Here is a 26,654-nt window from a genome sequence, read left to right as displayed (position 1 = left end):
TCAGCCTGCATTCAATTTTAAATGCAATTATTTTATTCTGTATCATTAATACCGCCAAATCTTGCGTGCCATGCTCAGGAAAGTCTCCTTGGGCAGCCCATTTGCATGCTGGGAGATAAGAGTCTGCAGTCTCTGGTAACTGTCCTCCTCATATTGTCTGTACACAGCAGCAAGACCTAGATCCTCATACAGCTGCTTTACCTTCTGCACCTTGTCCACATCATCATAGCCATAGTTCTCCTGCGTGTCACAGCAATGCGAGAGTTAATACCGGAGATAGTGTGCACCCCAGCTGATGCATACTACTAAGACATGTGAAAACCAATGGTGCAGACAGAGAAGGTGCCTCTTGGATATGTATAACCAGTGATTCATAAAGAACATGTAACTGTAGGAGGAAGAGGAGCTTTCAGGGAAGGTGTAACCACAGGAGGAGGAGCTGCCAGGGAAGGTTCAACTGCAGGAGGAAAAGCTATTAAGGAAGATGTAACCACAGAAAGAGCAGCTGTCAGGGAAGTGTATTGGCAGGAGGAGGAGTTGTCAGGGAAGGTGTATCAGCAGGAGAAGAAGCAGGCAGGTTAGGTGTAAGTGTAGGAGAAGGAGCTGTAAGAAAAGGTGTAACCACAGGAGGAAGAGCTGTCAAGGAAGGAATAACATCAGGAGGAGGAGTTGTCGAGGAAAGTGTAAGCTCAGCAGCAGTCGCTGTCGGGGGAGAAGTAACTGCAGGTGAGCAACTGTCGGTAAGGTGTTAGTGCAGGAGAAGCTAATGATGAAGTTTCAACCACAGGAGGAGGAGCTGTCAGGGAAGGTGTGTGAAGATACGGATTCTCTGATCACTCAGGTAAACAGTTTAGTAAAGCGGCAAATATACACACACAGTACACAATAACATTAACAATTGCGAGCCAGGACGGTATCTTACTTACTAAGTCCCTGCTGTTACACACTGGCTATGGTTCTCTGTCCCCTGCTCTAGGATACCAGCTCACACAGCGTCCTGCACCACGGATACTCGCCACTGACGGCACCGCAATGCCTAGTCAGTGTCTGCACTCCAGAAGTACATCCACTCTCCCTGACCTTCTGTGCAGATCTCTCCTCACCAGTAGAGCTCACTCCTCTTTTTATACCCTCCCCTGTCTATTCTTCACACAAGGTGGTCAGTCAGGAGGTCACAGAGGAGTGGAGACGAGGTGTCTGGACTCCTGTACACAATGGGGTGTATAGGATCAGATTGCTTTTCATCTCCATACAGAAACTGTTTACTACTGACCTACTAATCCTAATCGCATCTGATTGTACAGCTAGGGGACTTACATTACAATGAATTGTTTACCATGTTAAATAACAATCTGGCATAGACTTATTCATGTTAATAATTATTACACACATTGAACACAGTTTAACCAAAACAAATACATCTTCTAAATATAACAGATAAAATATAACTGTACAATAATAACACAATACAATATTGCCAACAGGGCAGTGGCTTTCCTCCCCCAAACAAGAACCATGGGTATGGTAATTGGCAGTGCACAGTGGGGATTCCTCCATGCCAGAAGTTTCTTCTGTGCTATCCTGGGTAAATGCCTCCTCCAGCCTGGCTGGCTGGGTAACTTGTGGGAATCCTCTCCGAGTCTTGTATGCTTTGGCCTGGAGTACAATCTGCTTAGCTCCCTTGTGTGTACCCACCAACTCGACCATGGTTGTACTGGAACATGGATGTAGGTTCACAGGGACAGTGGCATTATCTTCTCCATTCACTACATTCACTGTTACATGTCCTGGCTGAACATCATTATCCTGGTTATACTCAGTAATTTGACCTTGCACACAATGCCATTCAGGTGCCTTAGAGTAGAGCAACATGTTCCATTCCAGTTCCTGAGCTGATGTTATTTTCACCATCTCTGATACCTGGATTCTCTCTGAGTCACAGGGCAGGTTCTGGCATTCAGGCTGCAGCTCCTTTTCATCAAGTTCACTGAATGGGAACAGACCTCCAGAATCTTCTGCAAGAGATAAGTTAGCTGGGGATACACTGGGCACCTCCTGCCCACCCTTTTCTGATAAAATGACTGGGGTAGCCATGGACATTGCTTCACAATAGGCCTCCCTCAGCCAAATATGCTAAGCAGCCTGAAGTGAGACACTGTCTGCACTAGCCATGCTTATAGTTGGGACATTACCACCTATTGCTGCCCTCACAGAGATCTCTTCCACACAGTCCTTGTAGCTCTCTTTGCAGCTGGTTACTAGATCCCCATCTTCCACCTCTGCAAATGGGAAGGCATAGTGCATCTCCTCCTGGGGTGTCTGAATGACAGACCCCACTTCCTTCTCATTTTTAGTAGCCTCCCCCAGTATAGCACATGGGACAGCTAAAAGCCCAGCAGATACACAACTCATCCATTACTCGGATATTCCCTGTATAGGGTAGTGCAGGGTAGCATTCACTGCACATACCTGCTCTGTATGACACAGACACCACTGTCTCCTGGGGTAGTCCAACACAACCTGATCCCTGGTGTGTTCACGCCATCTCAGTGTGGATTCCATCAGCTGACAGCTCGAGCTCTCCATCCTCTGACCCAGTCGCTGGTTTTCCAAATCTCCATATGAAACATCAGACGCCATGTTGCGTCACTGGCACCTGCCCTGGGGCACATACAGATGGGACAGGGTAGTCTAGGATGGTGGCTGCTAGTGCAAGAGTTTGCACTGTAGGACTGTTGTCTGGTAATCCCAGCACCTTCTTTATTACCCGCATCCGATCACCGGGTGTCGCGCCATCTCCCAGCGCTTCTAGATGGGCCTGTAATACCTCCAGTGTCCTATCAAACTTTTCTCCCACCTTCCCCTCTCCAAGGGCTTTCAGACGGGGTTGTACTAACCCTTGGGATCCCACCTCTGATCCTCCACTCTCACTGCGGTTATTGGCATCGCATGTCCTGGCTGCAGGTCTCAACCATTCCGTCACTTGTTCCTCATCATCCTACTTCTCAGAGTCCTCCTCCTCATTATCAGGGTGTTCTCGATCCGATAGAACCAATTTCACAATTAGGGATTCCTTTACATCTGTTACGGTCACCTTAATACCGCGCGCTCGACAGACCATATGCAGGAATCTCTTATTGAGGTTTTTGTATACTTCTGTTTCTGCCTCCATACTGCTGACTTTCCAAATGTACCAACAACTTTTCAGCAAGATACATGGCTACTGTGTGCCAAACTGTTTACAAGGCTCTTAGGTGTACTCTGCCGACACCTCTCGCAACCTTACCCAGGGTAAACCAGGACTGAGTGATCCCACCGCTTGATACCATTTGTGAAAATACGGATTCTCTGATCACTCAGGTAAACAGTTTAGTAAAGTGGCAAATGCCCTTTATTGTAAATATACACACAGTACACAATAACATTAACAATTGCAAGCCAGGACGGTATCTTACTTACTAAGTCCCCACAGTAGTTTAGGATTACAGATGCCTGCGATCTCCTGCTGTTACACACTGGCTATGGTTCTCTGTCCCCTGGTCTAGGATACCAGCTCACACAGCGTCCTGCGCCACAGATTCTCGCCACTGATGGCACCGCAATGCCTAGTCAGTGTCTGCACTCCAGAAGTACATCCACTCTCTCTGACCTTCTGTGCAGATCTCTCCTCACCAGTAGAGCTCACTCCTCTTGTTATACCCTCCCCTGTCTATTCATCACACAAGCTGGTCAGTCAGGAGGTCACAGAGGAGTGGAGACGAGGTGTCTGGGCTCCTGTACACAATGGGGTGTATAGGATCAGATTACCTGCAACTCCATACAGAAACTGTTTACTACTGACCTACTAATCCTAGTCACATCTGATTGTACAGCTAGGGGACTTGCATTACAATGAATTGTTTACCATGTTAAATAACACTCTGGCATAGACTTATTCATGTTAATAATTACACACATTGAACACAGTATAACCAAATAAAATACATGTTCCAAATATAACAGATAAAATATAACTGTACAATATAATGACACAATACAATATTGCCTAGCATATAACTAAAATACATATTGGCAATTAGTCAAGTCCATGGGTAGGACCAGGGCTAGGAAAGTAACGGCATGTATTTTACGACTGTCCGACACGACGCACCAGCTGTGTCATCCCAAGGTGTATGTGGAGGAGAAGCTGTCAGGGAAGGTGAAAGCGCAGGAGGAGAAGATAATGGGGATGGTGTAAACGCAGGTGTAAAATAAGCTATTGGGGAAGGTATAAGTGCTGGAGGAGGAGGTAATGGGGAAGGTGTAACCGCAGAAGGAAAGGCTGTCGGGGAAGTTGCATGCACAGGAGTAGGAGCTAACGGGGAAGGTGTAACCGCAGAAGGAGAGGCTGTTGGGGAAGGTGTAGACACAGGAGGAGGAGCTAAAGGGGAAGCTGCAGGGGAAGCAGCTGCTGGTAATGTGTAAGTCATACAAAGACAAGGTTGCAGGTGCACAATTTAAACACTACCAAATTATTAATAATAATCATTGCAATAAAATGTTGAATTTTGAGCGAGGTTCTTCACATAGTTATGGCCATAAGTAACGGCTTGCCCACCGCGTCCAGGTGACCTAATTAGTTGGGCAAGTCCCTAACATTTTGGGGATACAAATCTGGGGCACGGGACACCCCAAAATGAAGCAGCTGAGTGACCCCAGAGCAACACTAAAGTGAAAAAATATAAAGTTTAAAAAGTGAAGATAGTTTAGTGAGAGAGGCTGCTGAAAACAACAGGGGTAAATTAGTGAGAGGTAATGAGGTGAGAAATAAAGTAGTGAGAGGTAAAGTAGTGAGAAGTGAAGGTGGGAAATGAGTTACATTGAAACAAAACACACAATAGGAATAAAAGTAAATATAAAAATAAGTGTTTATCTGTGTTGTTCCTGAGTCCAAACAGCCACAACAGTCCAGGGGGACCCACACCACAGAAATCCAACACCCCATCTGATAATCCGATATACATCTGTGCAGGACCCACCTTGCTCTGCATGCAGTCTATTGGGCCCTACACACATAGCAACCAGCTGCCAAGTTGCCCGATGGCTGATATGGCTGACAGGCGACCCAGCGGCGTGGGGGGGTGGAGTGAAGTATCTTCACTCCCCCTGTTACCCACCTCCATAGCACTGCATGCTAATATGGACAAGATTGTCCATATTGGCCTGCTTGTATAAACGAGCCGGCACCAGCGATGAACGAGCGCGGGGCCGTGCATCGTTCTTCGCTGGTGCCTACACACTGAAAGATATGAATGGTATCTCGTTCATTAATGAACAAGATCGTTCATATCTTTCATTGGTAGGCCTGAGGAGCAACATAGATTAACAATTATTTTCATATTTACTTTCATCCCTATTGTGTTTTGTTTCAATGTAACTCATTTCCCACCTTCACTTCTCACCACTTTACCTCTCACTACTTTATTTCTCACCTCGTTACCTCTCACTATATTTTTTCACTTTAGTGTTGCCCTGGGGTCACTCAGCTGCTTCATTTTGGGGTGTCCCGCACACCAGATTTGTACCCCCCAAAATGCTAGGGACTTTCCCAACTAATGAGGTCACCTGGACGCAGTAGGCAAGCCGTTACTTATGGCCATAACTATGCGAAGAACCTTGCTCAAAATTTTATTGCAATGACTATTATTAATAAATTGGTAGTGTTTGAATTGTGCACCTGCAACCTTGTCTTTGTTGTTTTGTTCATACGTTTGTAAATCCAGTCATCAGGACACAGAGACATGTGAGTTCACTGCTGTGCTGTTTATTCTATCACCAACTCCAGACACACTGCACACTGGACCACCCACTTCCCAGTATCCCCCTGGTCCCAGGGACCATCACTGAAGATTCAGGCTTACACATGTTAGTAAGGGACTGTCTACAAATATTAAGCATTCTAATACACTAACATCACATCCTCTTTTCTTTAAAGATAAGCCCTGTACGCTTCAATGCAACAATTAACAACGTCATATTAAGAACATCATCTAACACGTCATCCCACTTCTGACACCATGTTTTGTTCATACGTTTGTAAATCCAGTCATCAGGACACAGAGACATGTGAGTTCACTGCTGTGCTGTTTATTCTATCACCAACTCCAGACACACTGCACACTGGACCACCCACTTCCCAGCATCCCCCTGGTCCCAGGGACCATCACTGAAGATTCAGGCTTACACATGTTAGTAAGGGAGTGTCTACAAATATTAAGCATTCTAATACACTAACATCACAGTTACCTCTCACTAATTTACCCCTGCTGTTTTTAGCAGCCTCACTCACTAACCTATCCACTTTTTTCACTACATATTTTTTCACTTTAGTGTTGCCCTGGGGTCACTCAGCTGCTTCATTTTGGGGTGTCCCGCACACCAGATTTGTACCCCCCAAAATGCTAGGGACTTTCCCAACTAATGAGGTCACCTGGACGCGGTAGGCAAGCCGTTACTTATGGCCATAACTATGCGAAGAACCTTGCTCAAAATTTTATTGCAATGATTATTATTAATAAATTGGTAGTGTTTGAATTGTGCACCTGCAACCTTGTCTTTGTATGCAGTACTACTGAAAGGTCTCTGCAGGGTTGCACCTCTCATTACTGGTAGTGTGTAAGTGTAAGAAGAGGAGCTAATGGGAAAGTTGTGACTGTAGGAGGGGGATATGTCAGGGAAGGTGTAACTGCAGTAGAAGTAGCTGTCTGGAATAGTGTGAGCACTGGAGGAATAACAGTTGGGACAGGTGTAAGTGCATAAAAAGAAGCTGTCAGGGAAGATGTAAGCACATGAGGAGGAGGTCCTGAATGGGAAATGTAAGTACCGGGGGAGGAGCTGTCATGGAAGGTCTATGCGCAGGAAGGAAGAGGCCCTGTCAGGGAAAGAGTAAGCACAGTAGCTGTCTGGAACAGCGTAACTACAGGAGAAAGCGCTGCAAGGGAAGGTATAAGTACAAGCAGTGCCGTAACTAGGTATTTTAGCGCTACGTGCAAGAAATGGCATTGGCGCCGCCCCCCCCCTGCAAGATAGGGGCAGTGCGTGCCGTAGGCGTGCGGAAAATATATAGGGGTGTGGCTTCATGGGGAAGGGGCATGGCCACAAAATAATACCAATTCATACTATGGTGCACAGCAGTCCCCTCTTCTTCCGTATTAGCTGCCCGGCGCTGCTGTGAATGCTGGGATGCGGTTCCTTCATCCCAGCACTCACAGCGGCGCCGGGCAGCCAATACGAAAGGAGAGGGGACTGCTGCAGTTGCGCCTCTACCAATTACATAGCGCTGCTGCGGCTCCAGTCCCCCTCCCTCCTCCTCCTTCTCCGCTGCCTCCGGCGCTGCTGCTCTCCTCCCCTGCCTCCGTACCGGCTTCTCCAGCGCGGCGCACACAGCAGAGGCGACTTGTAATGAGTCAATTTGACTCATTACAAGCCGCTGGCCGTTGCGCCCTCAGGGCAACTGTGCTGTGTGCCAGGCACACCTGGCACACACGTAGTTACGGCTCGGAGTACAAGTGGAGGAGCTGTCGAGGAAGGTGTAAGAACAGGAGGAGTATCATTCAGGGAAGTTGCAAGAATGGGAGAGGGATGTGTTAGAGACAGTGTAATTGCAGGAGATGGAGCGGTCAGGGAAGGTGTAATTGAGGAGATCGAGCTGTTGAGAAAGGTGTTAGCACAGTAGGAGGAGGTCCTGTCGGGGAAGGTGTAGGTGAAGGAGGAGAAGCTCTCTGGGAAGGTATATCTGGAGGCCAACTGTCCCACTACTACACTTACCTCCAGGATTTTTCTTTGCTCAGGCGTCACCCTCTTTAGTGCCTCTACCACCAGCCACGTACACTTCTTTTCCTCGATGTCGGTTCCAGCCCTCCCCATGATGCTGGGGTCTCCGTAACAGTCCAGGTAGTCATTCTAGCAGTAAATTGGGATATGGGGGCACACTTACACTCTACGATAAACTCTGACTTTCCCAATATCCCCTCACCTGTATTATCCCCTTTCTTACCTGCGCCTGGTATACCTCCCCCATTTCCAGCACAATTGCTTTGGCATTTCTGAGATCTTCCTCTTGGTCTATTCCAGCCTATGAAGTGGGTACACGGACGGGTTACACAGGTGGCATGAGAAGGGGTTAATTTGCTTGTGTAGGTTGCTGTAACATGCAGTTCCTGTCTCCAGGATTTTAATATGGCGGGGTATACACAGCTGCCAGATCTTCATTCTTTTACAAGGTTGCAAAGAAAATAACTAGACTATCAGATCTGCTGCACAGAACTCACCATAAACATGGCAGCAGCGATGGGCAGGTAGAAGCAAAAGAAAGCCGTCTTGTATTTTGCAATGGCTTTATACCTGCAGACAGAGGGCCAGGCATTAGTTCATACCAAACATACATTACTGTAGAATTTATAGGCAAATACAGGGGGGGTATCCACTTGCCCAAAAATCTCCCTTCTCCACAGCCTGGCCAGCGGCTACTACATACTGCACGTTGGTACAGACTGGGGGCCCGATTCAGACCTGATCGCTACTGTGCATTTTCTCACAGGCTGCAATCACATCTGAACTGCAGGGGCAAATGCAGGATTTGTGAAGGGGGGTTTCCGGAGGGTGTGGGGCCAATCATAGGGGACGGGGACTGAGGTATTATGCAATCTGTGACATCTAATAGTGCCTTCCAACAGTAATGTAATATGCAGTAGGTAGATATATATATATATATATATATATATATATATGTATATAGTAACATACAGTAGTTAATGAAGTTGAAACGAGGCAAAATGCCCATCGGGTTCAACCTGTATTTTGTATTAAGCTGTGCTCATTGTAGTGCACCAGCTGAAGTAATGGTTTTGTACCAATTGACAATTATGGGGGTAATTCTGAGTTGATCGCAGCAGGAATTTTGTGGGCAGTTGGGCAAAACCATGTGCACTGCAGGGAAGGCAGATATAACATGTGCAGAGAGAGTTAGATTTGGTTGGGTTATTTTGTTTCTGTGCAGGGTAAATACTGGCTGCTTTATTTTTACACTGCAATTTAGATTGCAGATTGAACGGGTCTGGGACTCAGGGTCGACAACAAAAAGGTCGACACATTAGGTCGACACCAATTGGTCGACACACCTTAGGTCGTCATGGACATCCTGTCGACATGGAAAAAGGTCGACATGAGTTTTTTATGTTTTTTTGGTGTCGTTTTCTTCGTAGAGTGACCGGGAACCCCAATTAGTGCACCGCGTCCCCTCGCATGGTGCCTTCGCTCCGCTCCACTTCGCTCGGCACAGATTACCGTTCCAATCGTAGTCCACATGGATCGTTAAGTATGAAAAGGTTCCAAAAAAGAAAAAAAACATAAAAAACTCATGTCAACCTTTTTCCATGTCGACCTTGTTCCTGTCAACATTTTGTCCATGTCGACCCAAGGTGTGTCGACCAATTGGTGTCGACCTAAGGTGTGTCGACCTTTTTGTTGTCGACCTGGAGTCCGGATACCGATTGAACACACCACACCCAAAGCTAACTCTCTCTGCACATGTTATATCTGCCCCCCCCCCCCTGCAGTGCACATGGTTTTGCCCAACTGCTAACAAAATTCCTGCTGCGATCAACTCAGAATTACCCCCTATATTTCATACCAGATAATTAATGTCAATATATTAAATACTATAGCCTTGGATATTTTTTTTCAGCTAGAAAACTGTCCTATCCATTTTTAAATGGATTTACAGAGTCCACCATTATTATCTTCTCTGGCAGGGAGTTCAAAATCCTTATTGCCCTTATGGTGAAGAACCCTTTCCTACGTTTTGTACGGAATTACCAAGGACATGTAGTCAGGGGAGGCAGGGGAGTCAATGCCTCCCTTGTCATTAATGATTACGATAAGACAAAGAAGATACTTATGACACATATTCTGTGTCATAAGTATATGCGTTACAGAGGCGGAATTACCGGCAGTGCGTTGCACTGGGGCCCGCCTCTGTCCAGGGGCCCAAGCATGTAATGAGTCAAACTGACTCATTACATGCCGCTGTGCGCTGCGGGCAACCGCTGCCCGCAGCGCACAGCCGCCCGGAGAGGAGAGGAGCAGCGGCACGGAGGGGGCAAGGAGGAGGACGGAGGTGAAGGAGGGAGCCGCAGCAGCGCTTTGTTACTGGTGGAGGCGCTGCTGCTGCTGCCCCTCTGCTTCACTATAGGCTGTCTTCCGAGAACAGCCTATAGTGAAGCAGAGGGGCAGCAGCAGCAGCGCCTCCACCAGTAACAAAGCGCTGCTGCGGCTCCCTCCTTCACCTCCGTCCTCCTCCTTCTCTACTGCCCGGGAATCGTGACCAGAAGCTGCACCGAGGAGCCTGAGCCAGCGGAGAGGGTAAGTATAATACTTCTTTCTTTCTTTCTTTCTTTCTTTCTTTCTTTCTGTCTCTTTCTTTCTTTCTTTGTTGGGATTGCCTGCCGCTATGTGTAAAAATGGGGGACTGCCTTCCGCTATGTGTAAAAATGGGGGACTGCCTGCCGCTATGTGTAAAAATGGGGGACTGCCTGCCGTTATGTGTAAAAAGGGGGAATCTGCCTGCCGCAATGTGTAAAAAGGGGGGACTGCCTGACGTAATGTGTAAAAATGGGGAATCTGCCTGCCGCAATGTGTAAAAAGGGGGGACTGCCTGACGTAATGTGTAAAAATGGGGAATATGCCTGCCGCTATGTGTAAAAAGGGGGACTCTGCCTGCCGCAATGTGTAAAAAGGGGGGACTGCCTGCCGCTATGTGTAAAAATGGGGAATCTGCCTGCCGCTATGTGTAAAAAGGGGGAATCTGCCTGCCGTAATGTGTAAAAAGGGGGACGCTGTCTGCCGTTATGTGTAACAAGGACACGCTGTCTGCCGTTATGTGTAAAAAGTGTACGCTGTCTGCCGTTATGTGTAAAAAGTGTACGCTGTCTGCTGTAATGTGTAAAAAGTGTACCCTGTCTGCCGCTATGTTTAACAAGGGCACGCTGTCTGCCGTTATGTGTAAAAAGTGTACGCTGTCTGTCGCTATGTGTAACAAGGGCACGCTGTCTGCCGTTATGTGTAAAAAGGGGACGCTGTCTGCCGTTATGTGTAAAAAGTGCACGCTGTCTGCCGTTATGTGTAAAAAGAGGAATCTGTCCGTTGTAAGGAGTAAAAGGGTCTCTACCTGGTGTAGTGGTGCTACTGTGCGGCGTAATTTGAAGAATGGAGACTACTGTGCACCGTTTTATGAATTGGTATTATTTTGTGGCCACACCCCTTCCCCACGAAGCCACGCCACTATGTATTTTTGTGCGCGCCTACGGCGCGCATTGCCCCTGTTTTGCATGCAGGGGTGGGGCTCCGATTCCGTTTCTTGCACACAGTGCTAAAATGTCTAGTTACGGCACTGTTGCTAAGTATCCTTTTTTCTGGCCCTGAGCAGGTCCCCCTCACCAGATCCTCTCCAGGGGTGAGGGGGTGGACTTGGATGGGATGTGTGTGTGTGTGGGGGGGGGGGCCCAAAGCATTTTGTCGCACCTGGGCCCACCGCTCGCTAGTTCCGCCACTGATGCGTTATATTATTGTAATCATTTTAACATTGTAAAAAAGGTTTAAATTAGTTTCAGAGGCACCGAGAGTGGTGCCTCCCACGGCCAATAATAAAGGCCAGGAAGCAGGGGGTGGGGCCAAGCAATAGGCAGTAAAAATACCAGTAAACAACAGTATAAGCGGCACTAGCATAGTGCCTCAGTGACAGAGGCGTGCTTTCAGCCCATCTGAAAGCACGCCTCTGTTACTGAGGCAGATATGATTGGGCGCTTTCCCTGGGGTCCAGACCACCTTCACTAGGACTGACTCGCTCCTTCCTTATTGCCTACCCCAAAAGAGGGCCTGCCCTGCACATGTTCCCCTGCACTGCACCTTGGCTCTGCACTCACGGCCAGCCCTACCATTCATCCAGATAAGGCATCACTTGGTCCGCCAGCTGCCTCAGCACTGTCAGTGTCTCCTGTGACTGGCGCACAGCCCCCCTTCCCTCCAGCATCCTTGGGCTCATGAATCAAGTGCTCTCCCTCTCCAGGTCGGTGTCCGCTCCGCTCTAGTCAGCAGCGCAGAGAGCCGGTCGGTGTGTATGCGGTGTGTATATCCCACCATCTCTCGTGCTGAGCGCTGCTGTGTACTGACCAAGGGCTGCCCTGCTCTTTGTATTTCATTACTGCCATATGGGCTGTGCCAGCAAGATGTGCGCACAGTGCCAGTGTATAAATGGGAGGGGGCAATTACCGCATGTGTGCTGGAGTATAAGGGGGGGGGGGGAGATCACTGCTAGTGTGCCAGGGTATGGGGAGGAGGGGGTTATGCTGTGGCATGAGGGGGGCTCCTGCATGTGTGTCAGAGTATATGGGTAGGGGGGGATTATTTCTGTGTGTGTGCCAGGGTATGGGGGGAGGGGGGGAACTGCGTGTGTGCTGGGTATTAGAGGAGGGGTGGGGGGTTATTTACTATGTGAATGCTGTGGCATGAGGGGGGCTCCTGCATGTGTGTCAGAGTATAAGGGTAGGGGGGGATTATTTCTGTGTGTGCTGGGTATAAGAGGAGGGGAGGGGGGTTACTGCATGTGTGCCAGAGTATAAGGGTAGGGTGGGGTTATTACTGTGTGTGCGCCAGAGTATAAGGGGAGGGGGGTTACTGTGTGTGTGCCAGAGTATAAGGGGAGGGGGGTGACTACTATGCGTGTTTTGGGTATAAGAGGAGGGGAGGGCGGTAATTACTGTTTGTGTTCCAGGGTATAAGGGGCGGGGGGTGATTACTGCGTGTGTGCTGGGTATAAGAGGAGGGGAGGGGGTTATTACTGCGTGTGTGCTGGGGTATAAGGGGAGGGAGGATTACTGCATGTGTGATGGGGTATAAGGTGGGGGGCATTACTGTGTGTGTGCCGGGGTCAGTGATGCAAGTAGAAATATTTTCTTAGTGGTACTGAGTGCTGAAAATGGGCGTGACCATGTGTTGTGAGGGGGCGTGGCCATATGTTGCTAGTGGGAGTGGCTACATGACACTAGCGGTGTGGCCACGCGACAGCCCTTTTTTTTTTATCTGGAGGCAAGGCTAAAAATATATAGTAATGCCTCCAGTATAATAGAAATATATAGTAATGCCCCCAATTTAATAACAATATTTAGTAATGCCTCCATTATAACAGGAAAACACAGCCACCATCACACTCCCAGTAACCCTGACAAAGTGGTATGAGCCGTCATGCTGCCAAGCACCATGGTCTTGTTGCTTTGTGGCACATTATAATTGTGGTAATGGCAAAGTGTGTGACAGGTGGTACTGCGTATCCGCTGCCAAATTCTTAAGGGTACTCCATACCTGAGCGTACCCGCATACTTGCACCACTGGGTGGGGTATAAGAGAGGGAGCAATTACTGCCACTGTCTTGATCAACCGGCCTGCAGCTCTAATTCTGCTTCCATGCCTCCATGCAGACTTTCTGCTGCTCTCCTTAAACCTAGACTATGCGGGCATTGGTGGCGGCATCAGACTGGGAATTAGTGGTGGGGGAGGTAGCTGGTGGTGACTTTAGCAGGCATTGGCAGCTGGCTGGGGCAGCAGTACAGTAGCGGGCACTGGTGGTGGCAGTAATGGGCATGCCTCACCAACCACTGACTTCACCGCATGTCACTGGTGCCCATGTATCCTATACAGAGTTCTATTAATAAACAAATCCCCTGTTAACTCTTTGTAATGACCCTTTACATATTTGAAGATATTAATAATGTCTCCTCTTAGTCGCCTCTTTTCTAGTGTATACATATTTAACCTAGTCAGCCTTTCCTTGTACTCCAGTGTCTCTAACCCTATTATCAGTTTAGTAGCTCGACCTTTGAACTCTTTTGAGTTCCCCGATATCTTTTTTATAATATGGTGCCCAAAATTGAACACAATATTCCAGGTGCGGATGTACCAATGATTTGTACAGCGGCAGGATTACATACTCGTCCCTTTTCACAATACCCCATTTTATGCACGCAAGGACTTTACTTGCCTTCTTTGTTGCAGTTTGACATTGTGTATTGTTATTAATCCTATTATCTAAGAGCACCACCAAATTTTTTTCCACTACTGATACCCCAATATTTTCCCCATTAAGTGTTTGGGATGCAAGTTTGTTTTTGATCCCAAAATGCATAACTTTGCATTTTTTCAATATTGAACCTCATTCCCCATTTAGACACCCAGGTTTCAAGTTTTAATAAGTCAGTCTGTAGAGACTCCACATCTATTTCTGAATTAATTACCTTACACAGTTTAGTATCATCTGCAAAGATTGACACTGTGCTTCCCAGGCCTATTCCTAGATCATTAATAAATATATTGAACAGTAGCAGGCCAAGTATGGACCCATGTAGTATTCCACTGACTACTGGTGCCCAGCTGGAGAACATCCCATTGACCACTACTCATTGTACCTTGTTATCCAGCCAATTACCTATCTATGTACAAATAGTATTTCCTAGGCCAAGTTCCCTTAATTTGATGATCAGTCTCCTGTGAGGCACTGTATCGAAGGCTTTTGCAAAATCTAAATAGACCACATCCACTGCTTTTCCCTGGTCAAGATTATCGCTCACTTTCTCGTAGAAGCTAATTAAGTTAGTTTGACATGATCTGTCCCTAACAAACCCATGCTGACTCTTGCTAATACACTTAGTATTCCACAGATAATCCTCTATGCTATCCCTCAAAATTCCTTCCAATATTTTACCCACTATAGAAGTTAAACTAACTGGTCTATAGTTCCCAAGATGATTTTTAGATCCCTTTTTAAATAATGGCACTACCTCAGCTATACGTCAATCCCTCTGTACCAGACCTGATATAATTGAACGATAGAAAATAAGTATAAGGGTCTTGTAAGCTGTGCCCTAAGCTTAAACAAGCATCTAGCCAAGAATCATTACCTTCACTGTCATTATGCACTACTATCACCGCCTGATCCTCCCTGCTGAATACTGATGAAAAACAGTGTTCAGTATATCCGCTTTTATATAGTCATCATTTATGAAGGCTCCCAGTTCAGCTTTCAATGGGCGTACATTCTCCTTTTTTAACCTTTTACTTTTTATGTATTTATAAAACTTTTTAGGATTGGTTTTACTCTCTATAGCGATTCGCTTTTCGTTTACAATTTTAGCTGCTCTTATCACTTTTTGCATCTTTTATTACATTTCTTGTAATACTGGAATGACTCCTCCCCTCCAATAGATTTAAATGTTTGGAAAGAATGCCTCTTTTTAGCCATTTCTTTTTTGACCTCCTTATTAAGCCACATAGGTTTGTGTTTAGTACTCCTGCGTTTACTGCCCATGGGAATGAATTTGTGAATATTGCTATCAAGCAACCCTTTTAAAGCATCCCACATTTCCGATGTGTCCTTACCATGAAACATAACTTCCCAGTCAATGTCGTTTAGTGCCTGTCTCAGCATATTGAAGTTAGCTTTTCCAAAGTTTTATATTTTGGTTGATCCCTTATAGCTATGTGTTTTTTTTAACTGATGTCGAATGTAATCATATAGTGATCACTGTTTCCCAAGGTCTCCCCAACTGTAATGTTTGATATAATGTCCACATTATTGGTAATAACTAGGTCCAGAATATTATTACCTCTGGTTGGGTCCTCGAATAATTGAGACAAGTATTGATCCTTTAATGTGTTTAGGAACCTGATGCTCCTAGTTTTTACACATGAATTGCTACTCCAATTTATATCAGGATAACTGAAATCCCCTATCACTAGGATGTCCCCCATTCTCGGAGCTTTTTCAATTTGCTGTAAGAGGTGTTCCCCCTCATGTATGCTAATTTCCTATTGTTTGTAGCACGTGCCTATGACTAGTTTTTTTTGCTTCAATGCCCCCACTTGTGATCTCCATCCATAACAATTCAACGTTATCTCCAGTCCCCTCATAAATAACATCTATTAAGTTTGGTTTTAGAGATTGTTTTACATAGAGACATACCCCTCCTCAACTTTTGGTAGCCCTATCCCTCCTGAAAAGTGAATAGCCCTCCAAATTTGCAACCCAGTTGTGAGAGTCATCCCACCATGTTTCCGTAATACCTATAATATCATACAGGTTGAGTATCCCACATCCAAATATCCGAAATACGGAATATTCCGAAATACGGACTTTTTTGAGTGAGAGTGAGATAGTGAAACTTTTGTTTTTTGATGGCTCAATGTACACAAACTTTGTTTAATACACACAGTTATTAAAAATATTGTATTAAATGACCTTCAGGCTGTGTGTATAAGGTGTATATGAAACATAAATGATTTGTGTGAATTTACACACACTTTGTTTAATACACAAAGTTATTAATAATATTGTATTAAATGACCTTCAGGCTGTGTGTATAAGGTGTATATGAAACATAAATGAATTGTGTGAATGTAGATACACTTTGTTTAATGCACAAAGTTATAAAAAATATTGGCTAAAATTACCTTCAGGCTGTGTGTATAAGGTGTATATGAAACATAAATGCATTCTGTGCTTAGACTTAGGTCCCATCGCCATGATATATCATTATGGTATGCAATTATTCCAAAATACGGAAAAATCCGATATCCAAAATACCTCTGGTCCCGAGCATTTTGGATAAGGGATACTCAACCTGTACTGATTTTTTGATACATGCCATTCCAATTCCCCCATTTTACCTGATAGGCTTCTTGTGTTCACAAATATAGATTTTAGCTTAATATTTCCTTTGCCTGTTTGTTTTAGTGGTAACCTACCATTATTTACAAGTGCCTTTCTAGAATTACTCTTACCGACTGTTATTCTCTTCCCTCCCTTACGACCATCCCTATTTGACCTATTAGGTCTTTCTAAACCCCTATATATAGATATATGTATACGTATACGTTTTACTGGACCAGCACTCTTCTCAGGTAGTTAATTGCTACAATACCCTCTGGATATACTTGGTGAAGTATAAGTCAAGTTGACTAAGGGGCATCTCAGCTCCAAACGTTGGAGCTTTAGATGTGAATACACTGTGATTGATACTGATTGACACTGGTGATAAAAAGTCTGTCACCATAAATCTTCAGTCAGTCTTTAGCTAGTTGTCTAACCCCCCCCCCCCCCCCCCCCCCATCCCCCCTACACCACACACAGCGCAGCTTGAAGCAGGCTGCAGGTATTTCTGAGTTCTTACCTGCAACCGGAGGAAAGACGCATAGAGGGCAGATGCACGAAGGAGAGAGTGACCGGCAAGCCCAGCCCATGCAAACTGCCCGGGGGAGCTATGCGTTTATGCTGCAGCTCCCTCTAGCAATAGAATAGCCTACTTTCAGCCCAGCCGTATCACTGTGTATGTGATGAGGCGGCTGCCACATCACTAATACAGCTCCACTGTCTCCCCTCAAAATAAAAAACAATTGGGAAGCTGCAGCCTAGAAACTCTAGGTACTTAAAAAATGCCTCTGCATGCGCTAGGGAACTGCGCATGCATATGCACCACAATGCGCAAGAATGATGGACCGCAGCAATAGGGATCACCGCTCAGCGACGGGATGGTGCGATCACAAGGAAGAGGGCACTTGTGGGTGGCAACTGATCGTTTCTACGGAGTGTCCGGAAAAATGCAGGATGGACCCGGCATTTTGTGGGAGGATTTCTGACATCAGCTCCGGCCCCAATCATCGCAGCGCTTCAGTAAGTCCTGGGCTGTGTAGAGACAGCTGTTTGTGCAGCTCTCCAGCACATGCAATCGCACACCTACACACACACAATACCCTCCCCCTGTAGGCGGCGATTACCTGATCGCAGGAATGCAAAAAATGCACCCTAGTGATCAGGTCTGAATTTACCCCTAGAGCTTGTAACATGCAAAATATGCATCCTTCATGGTCTGGTGACAACCAATCAAATACATAAAACATTTGCCCCTCAAATTATTATTACACTACAATGCTTCTTAGTAGCTGGAACTACAGCACATATTATTATTCGAGGTAGCACTCCTTACTAACAAACTAAGGAGTCTTTGCAATTGTGGGTGATGTTCTTCTCCCATGAGACATGGCAGCTCAGACTCGCACAAAACTGTTCCATCCCCACAGGGGTGTGAGCACAAAAGTGCAAGTCCAGCACTAGAAGGGGCCATGAAGGGGGTGAGTTCAGGTCCATGTCGCTGTAACGGCAAGTTTCCTCCTTTGCAAGCAATAGGATTCCTCCATAAGAGTCAGTAATGAGCAAATGACACCTACATACACTGTCATGCAGCTGTGACAGCTGGAAAGAAGGGCATCTAATGCAAGAATGGACAGGTTAAGGAGAAAATGTATCTCTTATATAGCCCTTGTGGTAACAAACAGACCCTGTGCACATTGCCGGAGTTGTGGGTGCAATAATGTGCAAATGCTTCTTTCAGCCCCCTCTTTGTGTACTAGCCTGCGCCTGAATGTTGAAGCCCTGAGATGCCCATTTTCTGTGTCCTTGCACGCAGTAGCACTGACAGTACTCCACCATCGGTGCACCATCGCATCCACCATTGACACTTCCACCAACCTATGGCAGATGCAGTGTCTCCATCTGAACATGGTCTCTGTGAAAGCATCCATGTGTCTGATAACACAGTCCACTTGCAGTGACACTCCCACAACGGGTCTGGGACTCAGGGTCGACAACAAAAAGGTCGACACACCTTAGGTCGCCGCCAATTGGTCGACACACCTTATGTCGACATGGGAAAAAGGTCGACATGGACAAAATGTCGACAGGAACAAGGCCGACATGGAAAAAGGTCAACATGAGTTTTTTATGTTTTTTTGGTGACCGGGAACCCCAATTAGTGCATGGTACGCCATGCTTCACTCGCCATGCTTCGGGCATGGTGCCTTCGCTTCGCTCGGCACAGATTACCGTTCCAATCGTAGTCCACGTGGATCGTTAAGTATGAAAAGGTTCCAAAAAAGAAAAAAATTGTGAAAAACTCATGTCGACCTTTTTCCATGTCGACCTTGTTCCTGTCGACCTTTTGTCCATGTCGACCTTTTGTCCATGTCGACCTTTTGTCCATGTCGACCTAAGGTGTGTCGACCAATTGGCGCCGACCTAAGGTGTGTCGACCTTTTTGTTGTCGACCTGGAGTCCGGATACCCCCACAACACTCCTATAACATGCCCTATGAGACAGATGTTTTGCTGGCTACCTCCCAGGCAGGCCCATTGCTTTGCCTATTGAATTCTGTCACCAGCTCTCCCATATGTACACTCGGTAATGCATGCACCGTAGGGGTTTCCAGAATATTTTGCGCATGTGCAATAGCAAATAATCACTTAACTGTGTAACATAGGCATTGCGTGTGGTTTGTGTGCACCTGTGTATCAGACCCAAGGTGCATTTCTGGCCCCACTGCCTATGAGCTCAGCCCTGCAGTCCCATATTGCTCCAGTACTCACACACAGACACTTCGGACAGAATGTGCCATTGGCCAGAGACTCAGGGAGCTCACCTGGTCTCTATGTACTGGGCTAGATACAACTTCCCTAGCTGAGCAGTAATTAGATCTAGTACCTGAGATGCAGGGAACTCACCTGGTCTCTGTGTACTGGGCTAGATCCATCTTCCCTAGCTGAGCAGTAATTAGATCTAGTGCCTGAGATGCAGGGAACTCACCTGGTCTCCGTGTACTGGGCTAGATCCATCTTCCCTGGCTGAGCGCTTATTAGATCCAGTGTCTGCCCCAGCTCGGTCTGGTAGGAGGCCTGTGACACACAAGAGATGGGTATAAGGAATAACACTATGTATCTGGGTGTACGGAATACAGGTACAATTCTCACCTCCAGAAACAGTTCCAGTAGGTTCAGGTAATAGGGCTGTCCGCGGCAGTGCTTCTTCAGGAGTCGATATACACATGATTCAAGCAGGAATGCGTCATTGATAGCGTCAAGGCCAATTCCCTCCTGTGTCAGGGACAGTCCTCACTTAGCAGCTGCACCAACCAGCAATGACCTGTACCTCCTAATGCTCTACCCCATACCACCCTGTGATACTGATTTAGACACTTTCATCATTGCTGCTGCTGCTCCATACAGGCGTCCTAGTCACACCGTACAAATAGCGCAGGTAGGCGAAGTAAGGCATGATAAGGCATAAGAGTAAATAGCGCAGGTAGGCAAAGTAAAGCATGATAAGGCACGAGTATCCACCTCATGCAATACACAGTTTCACCACTGGGTGGCAATTGAACCACTAATGAAAAGTACAGTACAGTGCTGAATAGCAGTGGATGGCTATGGCACTATGGAATACTAAACAATGTAGCAAGCCCTGACAAGCAGGCCAGTGCACATTAAATATAGTAGTTCTTTTTTAATTCATTAATACTGCAGCGCAGAGTGCAAAATCACTGGAATAGCAGGCACCCAGGGACAACATACCTTATAACTGATAGTTCCCCTGGTGCGCTGCATAAAATCATCTCTACATTAAGTAGTAATTTGAACACTGAAAAATATTTGCTCAGTGTCTCCAACACACAAAGAAAAGCACAGTTCAGAGTTCTACACAGCTCTCTAAAAGAAAAAAAAATCATTACAATCAGCGATAGTGTTGGGACTATCAGCACAATAAAAAATTTTTACAATGAGCAACCTCACTATGTCACTGCAGGTGTCAGTCACCTGTCTCCATAGCTCCCTTGGCATAGTGGTGTCACTGATGGTTACCATGCCTGTGACCTAGGGTTCAATTCCCGCAAAGGATACACTTGCATGTCTGTGTAAAAATTAGCATCCACAGTTTTTTTCTTATGTTGCCAAACAAGTTCTGTTATACTTTGTATACAGTCTCAGACATACACACAGATATACAGTCAAAACTAGAAAAAAAAACTGTTGGTGCTACTTATTACACAAATATACAAGTGTAACTTTTCAAATTACGAGAGTCTTATCTTTATGAGACTGAGTTTACTGTACTTCTTTCCAAGCCTCCCGATTGCTTTAATAGGCAGCCTCTCCCACCTCCAATCCCACCCTAGTGAGATTTGTGATTTCACGGATTGGGTATACTGCTTAGTAAATGATGGCATGAGACATTCATTTATATACAGCAGTGTACTGCCGTGGTGTGTTTGTCATTTACTAAACAGTGCACCAAGTCCGTGAAAACATGAGTCTCACAGGAGGTGGGGTTAGTGGTGGGGGAGACTGCCTATTAAAGCAATGGGGAGGCCCGGAAAGAAGTACAATAAACTCAGTTTCATAAAGATAACACTCTCGTAATTTGAAAAGCCACACGTGTATTGTATATTTGTGTAAAAAGTAGCTCCTACTGTTTTTTCTAATTTTGACTATATATCTGTGTGCATGTCTGAGTCTGAATGCAAATTATGACAGAACTTGTTTTGGAAAAATGTGAAAAAAACTGTGGATGCTAATCTTTTACACAGATATAATGCTACTTTTTACACAAATATAGAACACAAGTGTGCCTTTTCAAATTATGAGTGTTCTCTTTATGAGACTGAGTTTACTGTACTTCCTCCTGGGCCTCCCCATTGCTTAAATAGGCAGCCTCCCCCACCACTAATCCCACCTACTGTGAGTATGCCCAATCCTTGAAATCACAAGTCTCACAGGGATGGGATTGAGGTGGGGGAGCTGCCTATTAAAGCAATGGGGAGGCCCGGAAAGAAGTACAGTAAGCACAGTCTCATAAAGATAAGTCATTTGAAAGGTCACACTTCTATATTTGTGTAATAAGTAGCACCTACAGTTTTTATTTAATTTTGACTGTATATCTGTGTGCATAACTGAGACTGTATACAAAGTATGACAGAACTTGTTTTGGCAAAATTAGAAAAAAACTGTGGATGCTATTTTTTACACAGATACACAATACAAGTGTATCCTTTGTGGGAATCGACCCCTAGGTCATGGGCATGGCAACCATTGGTGATACCACTATGCCAAGAGAGCTATGGAGACAGGTGACTGACACCTGCAGTGACATAGAGATGTTGCTCGTTGTAATTTTTTTTATAGTTCTGTGTGCGTTCCAACTGATTGTAATTATTTATTTTTCTTTTAGAGAGTTGTGTAGAACTCTGAACTGTGCTTTTCTTTGTGTGTTGGAGACACTGAGCGAATCTGTTTCTATGTTCAAATTTCTATTTAATGTAGATATCATCTAAAAAAGTAGCTCTTAAACTACAAACACCATTTGTCTTTACAATGGAGACTTCACACATCGCAGTGGTGGTTTTCAAAAGCGACACCTGCTGGATGAACACCAGTATTGCACATGACAGAAAATTAATTAAACTGTGACTGAATACACCATACTGCGACAAGGCACAGGTAAACATAATGGCCCTCATTCCGAGTTGTTCGCTTGCAAGGCGATTTTAGCAGAGTTACACACGCTAAGCCGCCGCCTACTGGGAGTGAATCTTAGCTTCTTAAAATTGCGAACGATGTATTCGCAATATTGCGATTACAAACTACTTAGCAGTTTCTGAGTAGCTTCAACCTTACTCGGCATCTGCGATCAGTTCAGTGCTTGTCGTTCCTGGTTTGACGTCACAAACACACCCAGCGTTCGCCCAGACACTCCCCCGTTTCTCCAGCCACTCCCGCGTTTTTTCCGGAAACGGTAGCGTTTTTATCCACACGCCCATAAAACGCCGTGTTTCCGCCCAGTAACACCCATTTCCTGTCAATCACACTACGATCGCCGGAGCGAAGAAAAAGCCGTGAGTAAAAATACTATCTTCATAGCAGAATTACTTGGCGCAGTCGCAGTGCGAACATTGCGCATGCGTACTAAGCAGAAAAACGCTGCGATGCGAAGAAAAATACAGAGCGAACGACTCGGAATGAGGGCCAATGTGACTAGTTTTTCGCACTACACGCCACACAAAGGATAGATGAGCATGGCTACATCTGTAACTGCTGCCCAGTACCAGGTTGCTGCAATGTTACCTTCTTGTACCAGCAAAGCTTCCCACGACGGGTCTCAGACTTATCCATAATGTCATCAGCCACTAGGAAGTATTGCGACAGCTAGGGAAGGGAGGAACAGTTATATGATTGTTATGATACATCTGAATATATGCATAAGACCCCTAGATCCATGCTACAGAGGTTTGCCACCTATAACCGCCATCCTTTTCCCATAGAGATGCTCTCACCGGTACCGAGATGCCGCCAGGTCTTAATTTCAGGATAGTAAGGGCATACAAATACAAGGTGATCGCAAGAGAATTAAATCGAGTAGATGAAGCACAAAACAGACACATAAACCTAAACTGGAACTGGTACAATCTAGAGATGAGCTGTCTGGATTCCAAAGAGTCTGGACCGCTCTGAACTCCCGGGATCTGAGTCTCAGCTCATATGTTCCTGCCAGACTCGGATCCAATGCAAGGCCAAAATATCATCCTCCTTGCATTGGAATTTCGTGACACTTGGATTCTGTATAAGTCAACCGTGGCCAGGACTCAGTGCAATTTCACTCTAACACAGGCTGCTGTATGCTGCACTGTACTTTGCTGTATTGGCTGTGCTGAGATGCACAAGTGGCTATGCTCGGGATAGTGACTGTGTGTGTGTATGGGAATGCTGCTGTATGCTGCGCTGTACTCTGCTGTAAATTGTACTGTTTGGTGCTCTTTACCCTAGTGTGCTTTGTTCAAAGCTCTGTGACTCCACACGGTTTGAATTGAGCTGCAAAATAAAAAAAACAGAAAAATAAAATATTCTGTATATAGTTCTATTGTTTGTACTGTTCTGTGCGCTGTACCTAGAGGAAATGTTTCATAGATGTAAAATAAATGGTGGTGTGTTTGCAGGGCCGTAACTACGTGTGTGCCAAGTGGGCTTGGCACACAGCGCAGTTGCCCTGAGGGCGCACGGCCAGCGGCATGTAATGAGTCAAATTGACTCATTACATGCCGCCTCTAAGTCTGCGCCGTGCGCCGCGCTGTGGAGGGAGAAGTCTGCAGCTGCGCCGGGCAGCGGAGAAGGAGGAGGAGGGAGGGGGAGCAGGGAGCCGCAGCAGCGCTATTTCATTGGTAGTAAGCGCCGCTGCAGCATCCCCCTCTCCTTCTGTATTGGCTGCCCGGCGCTGCTGTGGATGCTGGGATGCGGTTCCTCCATCCCAGCATCCACAGCAGCGCCGGGCAGCCAATACGGAAGGAGAGGGGGATGCTGCAGCGGCGCTTACTACCAATGACATAGCGCTGCTGCGGCTCCCTGCTCCCCCTCCCTCCTCCTCCTTCTCACCTGCCTGCACCGAGGGACCTGAACGAGGAGCCTGACTGCCAGCGGGGAGATGGTAAGTATATCTCTCTTTCTCTCTCTCTCTCTCTCTCTCTCTCTCTCTCTCTCAGGGGGACACCGTCTGCCGCAATGTGTAAAAAGGGGGCCTGGCTGCCACAATGTGTAAAAAGGGGGCCTAGCTGCCGCAATGTGTAAAAAGGGGGCCTAGCTGCCGCAATGTGTAAAAAGGGGGCCTAGCTGCCGCAACGTGTAAAAAGGGGGCCTAGCTGCCACAATGTGTAAAAAGGGGGCCTGGCTGCCGCAATGTGTAAAAAGGGGGACTGGCTGCCGTAATGTGTAAAAAGGGGGACTGGCTGCCGCAATGTGTATAAAGGGGGACACCGTCTGCCGTAATGTGTAAAAACGGGGACGCTGTCTGCTGTAATGTGTAAAAAAGGGGACGCTGTCTGCCGCAATGTGTAAAAAGGGGGACTGGCTGCCGCAATGTGTTAAAAGGGAGACTGTCTGCTGTAATGTGTAAAAAGGGGGACGCTGTCTGCTGTAATGTATAAAAGGGGCTCTACCTGGTGTAGTGGCACTACTGTGCAGCGTAAATTTGAATAATGCAGACTACTGTGCACCGTAGTATGAATTGCTATTATTTTGTGGCCACGCCCCTTCCCCGTGAAGCCACGCCCCTATAAATTTTTCATGCGCCCACGGCGCGCACTGCCCCTATCTTACATGGGCGGGGGGCACCACTGTCGTTTCTTGCACACAGCGCTAAAATGCCTAGTTACGGCACTGTGTGTTTGTGCTGCTGCTGCTGCTCAGTAACTAGCAGGCTCGCTGCATCCTTTGGCCAATAATGGTGAAAACAGTATTGTGAGCAGTGAGGTGGTCAAAATTAACTGGAAATGACTGGAAATTTATGTTATTGAGGATAATAATACTCTAGGGGGGTAATTCTGAGGTGATCGCAGCAGCAAATATGTTAGCAAATGGGCAAAACCATGTTCACTGCAGGTGGGCCAGATATAACATGTGCAGAGAGAGTTAGATTTGGGTGAGGTGTGTTCAAACTGAAATCTAACTTGCAGTGTAAAAATCAAGCAGCCTGTATTTACCCTGCACAGAAACAAAATAACCCACCCAAATCTAACTCTCTCTGCACATGTTATATCTGCCACACCTGCAGTGCACATAGTTTTTCCCAATTGCTAACAAACATGCTGCTGCAATCAACTTGGAATTGCCCCCTAGGTACAAAAAAAAAAGGCAAATTAGATGATTTTAGCTTTTTTGTCAATTTAAAAAAAAACCAATGCAAATCCAATTAGAAGTCCAAAACCGGACAACAAATCAGAGCCAAAGCCAAGTGCAGCAAACATGGTCTGGTGCACATCTTCAGTATAAACAGGAGTGCAGACAAGGCAATAACAGGGATACAAGCAAGATTACATAAACCAGGCTGGAACAGACAGGGTTACGAGACTACAACAGGGCAGGGTTTTAGGCTGGATAAACAGACAAGGTTCAGTATTACAGTAGGGCAGGGTTTCAGCATGGATAAAGGCCTGACTGCCTTTAACATACACAGACCAATCAGTGCACCTCAACAGAGACAGGCCCCTTAACTCAATATAAATCTGCAGGTGTGAAGCTGCATGTATGAGAGTGGTGTAGAGTGTCCCAGCTGATCGGAACCTGTTTGGACACGGTCAGCGCAGCACTGCTCCATGGGTGGTCTTCTGTTTGCCGGCGGTCGGGCTCCCGGCGCTCAGTATACCGGCGCCGGGAGCCCGACAGCCGGCATACCGACAATTATTTTCCCTCGTGGGGGTCCACGACCGCCATAGAGGGAGAATAAAATAGTGTGGCGCGCGTAGCGCGCCACCGTGCCCGTAGCGTGGCGAGCGCAGCGAGCCCGCAAGGGGTTCATTTGCGCTCGCCAAGCTGTCGGTAAGCAGGCGGTCGGGCTCCCGGCGCCGGGATGCTGGTCGCCGGGAGCCCGACCGCCGGCCAGCCGTAGTGAACCCCTGCTCCATACCTCCCAACATTCGGAGGAGAGGAGGAGGGAAACTTTGGCGTGGCGCGGCCGCGCCCATCTAGACAATGGGAATGGCCTATAGGAAAGGGGGGGTGGCTTCACGGGAGTGCCATCCCCCCCTTTTTTATCACTCTGGGGGCATGGCCAGCGATCTATGAGCTGCTGGCATGCCCTCTCTCCCTCCATCTCTAGTGAATAGATGCTGTGCGCATGCGCACAGCATGTATTCACCGCTGCTCTGCTAAGCAGAGCAGCGAGTGCAGGTGCCTCCCAACTCCGCCCACCACCACGGGAC

At 46.6% G+C, this 26,654-nt stretch overlaps 1 protein-coding gene across 1 annotated transcript in view; it reads right to left on the bottom strand.

Moving 5' to 3' along the window:
• Positions 1 to 45: 45 nt before the first annotated feature.
• LOC134944254 (farnesyl pyrophosphate synthase-like) overlaps positions 46 to 26,654 on the bottom strand; it is a 27,388-nt gene continuing 779 nt past the window's right edge. The window contains exons 3-9 of the mRNA XM_063932838.1: positions 23,032 to 23,112; positions 19,885 to 20,007; positions 19,721 to 19,809; positions 8,310 to 8,382; positions 8,036 to 8,113; positions 7,807 to 7,941; positions 46 to 240 (exon numbers count right to left, since the gene is read on the bottom strand). Coding sequence (XP_063788908.1) covers positions 46 to 240; positions 7,807 to 7,941; positions 8,036 to 8,113; positions 8,310 to 8,382; positions 19,721 to 19,809; positions 19,885 to 20,007; positions 23,032 to 23,112 — 774 coding nt within the window. The remainder of the gene's footprint in view (positions 241 to 7,806; positions 7,942 to 8,035; positions 8,114 to 8,309; positions 8,383 to 19,720; positions 19,810 to 19,884; positions 20,008 to 23,031; positions 23,113 to 26,654) is intronic.

Source organism: Pseudophryne corroboree, chromosome 7 (assembly GCF_028390025.1).
Source record: "Pseudophryne corroboree isolate aPseCor3 chromosome 7, aPseCor3.hap2, whole genome shotgun sequence".
Taxonomy (NCBI): domain Eukaryota; kingdom Metazoa; phylum Chordata; class Amphibia; order Anura; family Myobatrachidae; genus Pseudophryne; species Pseudophryne corroboree.
The sequence above is the reverse complement of the archived record's forward strand: the minus strand, read 5'-3'. Positions and strand labels throughout refer to the sequence as shown.